Raw genomic sequence first — 9,632 nt, 5'->3', positions numbered from 1 at the left:
TCGCAATACTAAGGCAAAGCAATATAATAGTTTATTACTAAATCGAAAAAAAATAGAGCTAACCCCAATTTAAAATTAAAAATAAAAAATAATCATATACTATCAAAAATGAAAGCTTTATACGCATCCTTATTTATTTTTTCCTCCTTATTCGTCTCATGTTCTGGAAGTGTGGTTGATCAATTAGTTAGTCATTGCTCCTATGTCTAATATATTTTTCCCATATATATATTCATACATATATTTTTTTTTATTTTCATTCACCATTTATTATAGTATAAAAGCATATATACAAATTTATTAAATTTTTTAAATTACCCCATTTAGTATAGTAATATTTGTAAAAAAACAACTCCCCAAATGGAATTACCAAACCAAGAAAATTTCCCGAATGCAAGGCATTCCAAAATGATGTGGACAAATTAACTGAATCCCTCAAAAAATTAGAAGAACATACTCGAAGCTCAGATTATGATAAATACATAAAGCCTTTATTGTACTCAATGGAAATTCTTAAACCCGAAAAAAACCTTCCAAAAAAACATCCAAAGCAAAAAAACCAGCTGCACCAAAAAAACCAGCTGCACCGAAAAAACCAGCTGCACCGAAAAAACAGGTCGCAGCGAAATAAGCCGCAACAAAAAAGCCATCTGCACCAGCACATCCTGCGAATGATTAAAATAACTAAAAGAACTGGTGATTCACTGAGAACAAAAGTTACATAAGCGTTGATTTACCCCCCTTAAAAAATAAATTGTTTGAATTACCACAATATATTGAACAATGTATGCCAAAATAGAACAATTGTACGCGAAAGAAACAGATGAATTCTTACATTTTACCTTTTTATTTGTCTTTTAAATGTCAATTTTTCCAATAGCGCCCACCCCTTGTAATATTGTCCTCTCTTTTTAATCGTTAAGTCTGCATTTGTTCCATAGATGGACTGCATTGTTTCCCCTTGAATGTTATTTCGTAAGCAGATGTATATGTTCATATGTATTGTTAATTTTTGTTCTTTTCACATCATTCCAGTATCATTTTATAGTAATTATTTTTTCCCCGTAAACTAAAACGTTCATACTGATAGAATTTTCATTCCAGAATAGCATAAGTTTTGGTTTTCAAAAAAAGTACTTCATAATAATTTGTTTACCTTTGTAGTTTGGTTCTTATTTGTGACCACTTCGGGTTGTCCCACAGTTATTTTTCTTGCTTCTTTTAGGTAAATTTTATGGATAACATAAAAATTGGCTTTACTTATTTATACAGTGACATTCTTTTTTTCAATAAAAATAATTATTCAAATATTTTTATGCAGAAATAATTCCCACTGGTTATAATCACAAAGGAGATATAAATTACATCAATGTAATGACTATTATGCTGTATTTCATTTTGCACAAACTGTCCAGGTGTCTCCATTCTTCCAATTTTACATATAAAAGAATTAAAAAAAAAAAAATGATAACCAGCCCCCCTGCTCTAGTGCTATCATTCGTAATTCCTTTAATATTAGGAATTTACACTTCATTGTATCTTTAAATCATAACATATCTTTTTTTGTGCTAATTTTTACATGATTATAACATAAAATATGTAATAAATTTCCCCTAATATATTCCTGTACTTGTGTGACTATAAATTTTGTGCGCTTGACACAGTGCAAGTGCTTTTATGATATAACCGCTGTTTGTTCGCTTTTAATTAGCTGATAAAAATTTCCCTTTTTTCGCCCAAAAAATATGCTATCATAACATGTAAGTAGAGAAATTCATTCATTTTTGCGATTTATACATATAGTTAACTGATTGTATATCTACTGAGTTGGCTACACCAATTATATTGGTAATTCCACAACCCTTTGCAAGAGTACAGTAATTAAATCCTTACCATTTATTTTATTAGAACATCGTATTCTTGAGGTTAACGTTTCATCCTGTCACATCTGTAATGCTTCATTAATTTCATTTGCACCGTGTGGTATCAATGAAAAAATAGCACTCACTGACATTATGCAAAATTAAATATTGACAGTTTACTTTCTATTAGGTTCACTCATGCAACGAAAATGATAAAATTTTTTGATTCCATAGGTATGAGCTAAAAATAACCCCTAAAAAAAGATAGCTCCACATTGCCCATGAATTTCATAACTAAACCATGTTGTGTGTCGATCAAATGGTTAACCAATTATCGTACCATCTTAAAATGAGTGACCGTAATTCAGAAGACAAATCAAAACCATTTAACAAAAAGATATTATCATTCATACAACTGAGGTCACCTTAAGTTATTTCATATTTAAAATATTCAACTTTTTTGAGATAGATATAAAGGTATATACATCCAAACAAAATGGACCATTAGCAAGATTAAACTATTATTATTATTTAAAGAATGATCAGAACATTCATGTAAATATGTACAACCATACAAACAATTTCAAGGGTGCATTTGTCTCTGCTCAGTTCAAGTTTCAACTTTTTTTTTTTTTAAACATAACAAATTAGAAAGGTAATTCGTATGGCATATATCTCTTTTTTAGAAAATACTTCGACCAACACTGCATTCGGCTCAGTGGATGCATTATTTGTTTCAAGTCAAAACTTGATCGATTAAAAAGATGCATCATGTTCTCATCACATAGTGAGGCTTTTTTTAAATATCCATATTGCGAAATCGTAATTAAAAAGTTCAAAGCGAATATATATTACGAGTTGATTAATTACATGCATTATTTTCANAAAACAAATAAAAGCAAATTAACGGATTCAAACAAAAGAGAATAAATGAAGGCATATAAGTGTTCCCCCTTTTCTAAGCTTAAACATTACGCATTAGACAAATGTACATATTATAAATATAACATGTGCAGAGCTTCATTTTTTCGGAGCAAAAATAAACATTAAAATATACACAGCGGGTGGCAATCCATTTCTCGCTTCAGACGTCTAAACTTAAAACTCGACAAAATAACAAAGCGTGAAAAAAAAACATTTTTTCTTTTTTTTTTTTTTGGGAGTACTACTTTCTTCTGCTAATGGGTTAAAACAAAAAATCCCAAATTAAATTGTAAAAATAAATTCTTGACAAATTTTTTGAAGCACATTTTGTATGCATATGGAGAGCAAACATTTTTATATTATCATTTAAGACTCTTATAACAGTATAACCAAGTGGCACTTTTTCCTTTCAACATTTCGGCACATAATCCCTTCGCAGTTTTTTTTTTTTTTTTTCCCCTTTATGCCCCACTAATATCTCTCCTCATGAGAAAGCAAATGGATATATAATTTTTCTTTCTTATTTCCTAGAAATCATTTTCTCTTTTTTTATGTTTGTTAAGGAATTTTAAATGTATACCCAATCCTATTGCAAAAATGATTAACAGTATCATAATAGGAATCAACACTTGTGGGCAATAGTACAGTACTATCGCAGATGTCACAGCGCAAAGGATAGATATTGGCTTTTTCATTTTCCCCTTGAATTTGTTATTCAAAGTTATAAAGTTATTCTCGTTAAATTTCTCTTTGGACAAAAATTCTGAAAAATCATAATAGTAATAATCATCATCATCTTCTTTTAATAAATTTTCTCTCTCAGATGGGTTCAAGGATTCATTACTGGAATAAGAAAAAGTGTCATCGTTACCCCCCACAGTAGTAGATCGCGTGTCTAAATCCTCTAAGCTTTCTTCACTATCAAATGACATAACATTTCCGTGTTTACAAATAAAATTCTCATGTTTTTTCCACTGAATTTTTTTTCTACACCATTTCCGCAGTTTTTTGCATTCTCAAAGGTAGGCTAAAAAAGGGACATATAAAAAAGGAGAGGGGTGAATCATTTTTTACATAGAAAAAAAAAAAAACATTTAAAGTAATATACCCATTTAATAAATAATAAATCGTATAATTTGGAAGAATGCTTTGATATGTTCTTAAAATCAGGGGAGAATACACGTACCACGTTGGCGCTGCATCCTATGAGCACTAACAGGAGGGTTAATGCAAGGGCCTTTCCACTGTACTTGTGGACGTTTGATTTTTCCTTCTTTTGGAATTCCGCAACTTCGCATGAAAAAGCGTTCTTTGCAACCATTTTGTTTTTAAGATTAATAATATTTATAAGAATGAGGTTATTTCTGTTATTTTATCTTATTTTTTTTTTTTGTTTTATTTTATTTTTATTTTTGTTTATTTTATTTTTATTTTATTTTATTTTATTTTTTTTTTTTTAGTATAACTGGCAAGGCAGTAGCAAGTGAAATAAGGCAAGAATAACAAAAAAGTTTCGACAGAAATTTTGTTTTGGAAATAAAAAACAGAATGATAAAAATTTTGAAAACAAAAACTTGAGCTAAGGTATCTATATTATGAAAGCTTTTTATAAGTAAAAATATTTACCTAATCCTAATTATATGCCAAATAAAATGTATTATTTTGCTTTAGTTAAGCAAGCTTAATTTTCATAAAATTTGATATTCCTAGTGATATAAATTTTTTTAATAAATATTAACCAAATATATTAAAAAAAACTTTAAAAAATGTATTATATCTGTACCCTATTTATTTTGAAAAAAAAAAAAAAAAAGGTAGCGCCTCATGCAGTTTTACAAACAATAGGCCATCCTTTATTGCGTAGAAGTATTCTAAAAATAATTCTATTGCTCATGTCGATATAGATATAATTGTTATAAAATTAAATTTCAAATTTTTACATTAAATTTGGGAATTCATAAAAATTACGAAAAAAAGGAGAAGAGAAGAAAACACTTCAAGTTTGTCATGCAAAAAAAGCACATTAGTACCGTACGTAAAAAGGGATAGGCTATACATTTGCATAACTTAATTTTTTTTTCCCCCCCGTAATTTAAATCGATACGCGCTTAAACGAGTTTAAAATTGGTAAATCCGGAGAATAAATAATGTGTTTTATCTTCTCCCTATTTGTAACAGGGCAATTTAATTTTAGAAAAATGAATCGCCAATTTTGTTTTCTAAGTGAATAAATATTTACATATTTATATACATTTATAAACTTCACTCAAGCAAAGGCGTTAATTAAAATGAAAACAATTTATTCTCAAAGTATTTGTTTTTTTTCCCCCCCTTCTGCTGTAACCAAAAGGGGCTCTTCGCAAAATGTAAAAAGAGGGACCGGGGGATTGCTACATGCATTAAATTCATTTAGTATATTCCCTCCTTTAGAATATTTATGTAATACCGCAATTTTTTTTTTTTCCATTTGTTTGTATAAAGACTATTAAAGCCCAATTGTCACCTTTTGAAGAGTGTATAGAAGTTTATCTCCATTTTGTTGTTTAAGGATTTTTTTGAGGGATATTTTTACGATTGTTTATTTATCCTTGCATCATTTTCTTCCTCATTATTCCTTTCTTTTGAGACGTTCTCTCTTGTTCATTTTTTTTTTTTAGATTTCTAATTACGAAACAGAGAGCTGGCGCTAGTTCATCTTACTAATATTGCCATCGATGTTGATATCAACGTAAGTATTAACTCAACTCTTGCCTAGATCATGATCTCCTGGTAAAGCGAAAAAAATTGCTGTCAGCTTTTACAAAGAAAAGATACTTATATATTACATATATATACACCGTATTAACTTTCAGTTGGGTCATCTGCATGGAAATGACACTAAACAAACGGAGAATTTATAATGCTCCGACAAATAATTTTTTAAACGCATAGTTGTTGTCCCTGCCGCCATTGCCTCGCGCGGCGCAGCAGGGCACGACAATTTAGGTACCTACATACTTATACTTATACATATATATGTATATAAGCATGCTGCTTCTAAGTATGCAAAAATGAATTCCCCCTCGTAAATATTTCCCTCAACATTAAAGAAATAAAACTCCTGAGGCGGGGGACATTCACATCGCGGATAAAAACGCCTGGACATTTTCAAACTTAAAAGGTCAAATAGCTCGCAATTAATCCCCCCAAATGGCATATTTAAATTTCCCTCTACAATAAGTTCCTCCCCAGTTTACACAACAAAAATTGTGCCATGCACATTTCCCTTTTTTTTCAAAAAAAAAAAAAAGGAAATATGTACGCATATTGCGCCTGCTTTGACCGATGAAAAAAAACTTCATTTGCGCCTAATGGGTACTGTGCATGAATCGAAAAGGTATGTGTGTGTAGGAAGTAGTATGAACAAATCTGATCAGTTCTTAATACCATATCATCATCGTTATATAAGCGCGGTTCATCTTTTCACATTTTCAAGAACAATGACAAAGGAAATTTTTTTTTTGTCTTTCCACCTTCAGTGAGGCATTATTTAATAAAACCGTTTAAGTCATAGCATAGGAACTATTGTTCTAAAGGTATAGCTCGGCTGCGCTCCTACTACTTCACCTTTTGGACCGTTCCCTTTTATGTTCCACATATACACGTACATACATGTGTACATACATGATAATGCTCACTACTCCTCAAAAGTGTAAATGTTGATCTGGCATGTAAAAAACTCAGAGAAGACAGGCATCCTCGTTGTATGCGCAGGTTTATAATTTGAACTTCCTCTTCTCTGCCAATTTAACATTGCAATTTTGTGATCATACAGGCAATATAGCAGCCTGCGAGAGGAAAAAATTAAAAGACCAACTCGTAATTTGTTCATGAAGCAATTGATTACGTAAAAAATTTCGTATCTTAAAATATTGCGCGTCATAATTTTGAAAAAATAGGGATGAAAATTGCTATACCTTGGAACACCCTCGTTCATTTCAAACAAAAAAAATTTCTGAATTTTATTAATATTATTTTACTTTATTTTATTTTATTAATTTTTTTTTTTTTTTTCAGTTAGCACATTGCATAGGCTCGCTCGATGGGATTCCCCGTGACTGTTCTTCGGGCAAACAAATCAAAGTGCGACCTACGAAATTGCTAAAAAAAAAATAAAACTCTATCCTAATTGTTTGGTATGTCCCTGTCGAACGAATTAACTATTTTTTTAGTCTTCATAATGGCTGTTCTGTCTAAATAGAGGCAAGCCTACAACAAATTTGGTTCACATATTAATGTTCCTGCAAAGGTGAAGAAGCTGCTTGTGTAAAAAAAAAAAAAAAAACACTCCATTAGCTCTAACTGTAGTGGCACTTGGATTACCATGCCGCACGTTAACCTTTCCGAAAAAATCAAACTTAACAGTGATGTTATGCCGTATGTGTAAACCTCCCCAAAAAAATAGTCACAAAAAAAGAATGGCATCACTTCACTACACATTTGAATAATTTCCCCTTTTTATGATAACAAATCGGAAGAACGCAATGCAAAGAAAAACACNCCACATCATTTGTTAACTCAATTATTATTGCATTCATTTAAATATGCCTTTCCAGAAAACAATTTTGTGTTCCCCTGAAAAATAGCACTCTCTTTGCCAAACAATGAAACAATATTTAGCTGCATATTTTCCCCCATCCTTCGCAATAGTGTACAAAAAAGGTAATCATGCAGTTGGATAATAAAAAATACAGCTAGCATGTGAACACCTTTTAATGCTCTAAACGGGGATTCGTTCTTTTTAATTAACCTGAGCAAGCGCCTTCGCAGATGTCTTAAAAGAGAATCATCCGTATGAAGCGTTTCATAACCATCTCATAGTTGTGAAAATTCTTCAATAAAATGGATAACAATATGTTAATTTTTTCAAAAACAAAATTAATAATGCAGACAGTGGTGCGTTGAAGTATTTTATTAAGACTTTACAATTTAGTAAGCACACAAAACGTGTATCATTCTTACAGAAATATGGAGAAATGGAATAGCGGTGAAATGAAAGAGAAGAAAGGATAATTCTAACATAAAGGTCAATCTCAGAAGACATGTAAAAAAAGAAAACGAAAAAACTAATTAGAAAAAAGAAGACGATGCAGCATTGAAATAGGACCTATCCTAGTGACATTAGTCTATTTCAAAAATGCCTACAAAAATGTGAACATATCATATACAAATTTATCATGTATCCACATTTTTGCAAACTAAAAAAGCTTATTATGCTAATACTTTTTAACTTCGGAATAGATGATTCCCAAACTGATAGCAAGTGCATAAATTATAATTTTAATGATTCATAAGAATAGCATTGAGAAATGAACCCAACTCCGTTTACCAATTAAAAGCCATCCAAATCGTCAAACAAGATTTTGTCTAACTTTTTAAAAAATCTAGATATTTTCCCGCCTCCCTTTTTTAATTTATATGGCTTTTATCTCCTTGTTCCAAATGTACGTTTGAATTGTTTTCTGTTTGAATACATCACGTATATAAAAGCTGCTATAACAGCAGGGCTACATAACAAAAAAGTCAAACCAATCTTGGGGGTCGTGAGTAGAAGAATCATTAAAATTATTATCACTGCAACAATTGGGACAAACGGCAGATAGTACATAAATTTTATAATAAATCTATTTTTCTTCGAATTATACATTTTTTCTTCTCCGTAAAAATTTTTTAATTTTATATTTACACTATTCCTTTGTTGGTTCCTTTGTCTCCCTAGATGTTCTTTGAAGTTCACAGATTTCTCCTCTCCTTGTGGTTCATTACCTCCATGCGTAGGCCTTCTATGTGGATCCGAATCTATATCCAATCCGTGTCTAGATCTTCCATTTTTAAAACTTCCCATATAGCTGTCCAGACTAGTTTCTGAGCAGTTTTTTCTGAAGCCACTTTTCAATGACTGATCATCTTCGAATAAACTATTTTCGCTAGTAGATAAATCTTTTTGGGAATGATTTTTTAAGACGTCATTTAGCATTTCTTCGGATCCTTCTTGTACATGAAATAAATCTTCTCTTAATAGATCATCCTCAGATATTCCATCCCTTAAGACATCTCCTATGAATCTCTTTTTATTTGGCTCTCCTTCACATGATATCAATTCTTCGCTGCCATAAAAGTCATTCAGGGATTCATTAATTGATGCTATAGATTCACTACTTTCTGTTAGAGATTCACTACCTGCTGCTAGAGACTCACTGCTTGCTGTTAGAGATTCACTACTTGCTGTTAGAGATTCACTACTTCCTGTTAGAGATTCACTACTTGCTGCTAGAGATTCACTACCTGCTGCTAGAGACTCACTACTTGCTGTTAGAGATTCAATACTTGCTGCTAAAGATTCATAGCTGTTGGTGGATGCTTCGTTGATTGCTAAATCATATGTGGAGTCTTCGCTGTACAATATGTCAGATCCGTCTCGGTACGCACACTGAACAGAGGAGGAAAGGGAGGATACTGAGTAAACGGGGTAATGTATCTCCCAAACACGTACATATTATGTACAAGTTTATTTATTTTATAGGCTGCCTTTTTGTCCGTCTACCCATCTGCCCGTGCACACTCAAAAGCGTAACGCATTGCGTGAGGACGACAGCTAGCGCTCTTCAACGCGACCTTATCTTACCTTAGCAGAACTGAGATATACCAATACGAAAATAGAACACAGGAAAATTTTCCTTAAACAAAGGGAACCATTCATTATTGCTTTCATCTCGTATTTCATTCAATTACCACGTCTGAAATAAAAAAATAAATGGTCTTTTTTTTCTGTAGTAGAATATCTCAAGCACAGCACTTAATATTTGA

The 9,632-nt window shown here is 31.4% G+C and overlaps 3 protein-coding genes across 3 annotated transcripts; 1 reads left to right on the top strand and 2 right to left on the bottom strand.

Annotated features, from left to right (window-relative positions):
- Positions 1 to 374: 374 nt before the first annotated feature.
- Positions 375 to 680, top strand: PCYB_032980 (hypothetical protein; the record flags this gene model as incomplete). Its single annotated transcript, XM_004220970.1, has 1 exon — positions 375 to 680. A coding segment is annotated over one exon (306 nt), but the record flags the coding sequence as incomplete, so codon positions are not given.
- Positions 681 to 3,721: 3,041 nt separating this feature from the next.
- On the bottom strand, positions 3,722 to 4,107 carry PCYB_032970 (hypothetical protein; the record flags this gene model as incomplete). Its single annotated transcript, XM_004220969.1, has 2 exons — positions 3,722 to 3,813; positions 3,895 to 4,107. Coding segments are annotated over 2 exons (305 nt in total), but the record flags the coding sequence as incomplete, so codon positions are not given.
- A 4,143-nt stretch (positions 4,108 to 8,250) lies between these two features.
- On the bottom strand, positions 8,251 to 9,525 carry PCYB_032960 (hypothetical protein; the record flags this gene model as incomplete). The annotated part of the gene is made up of 2 exons (XM_004220968.1): positions 8,251 to 9,255; positions 9,451 to 9,525. 2 exons carry the CDS (start codon positions 9,523 to 9,525, stop codon positions 8,251 to 8,253), a joined length of 1,080 nt encoding a protein of 359 aa, XP_004221016.1.
- Positions 9,526 to 9,632: the final 107 nt, after the last annotated feature.

The sequence above is a fragment of the Plasmodium cynomolgi genome, chromosome 3 (assembly GCF_000321355.1).
Source record: "Plasmodium cynomolgi strain B DNA, chromosome 3, whole genome shotgun sequence".
Classification (NCBI taxonomy): Eukaryota; Apicomplexa; class Aconoidasida; order Haemosporida; family Plasmodiidae; genus Plasmodium; species Plasmodium cynomolgi.
The sequence above is the reverse complement of the archived record's forward strand: the minus strand, read 5'-3'. Positions and strand labels throughout refer to the sequence as shown.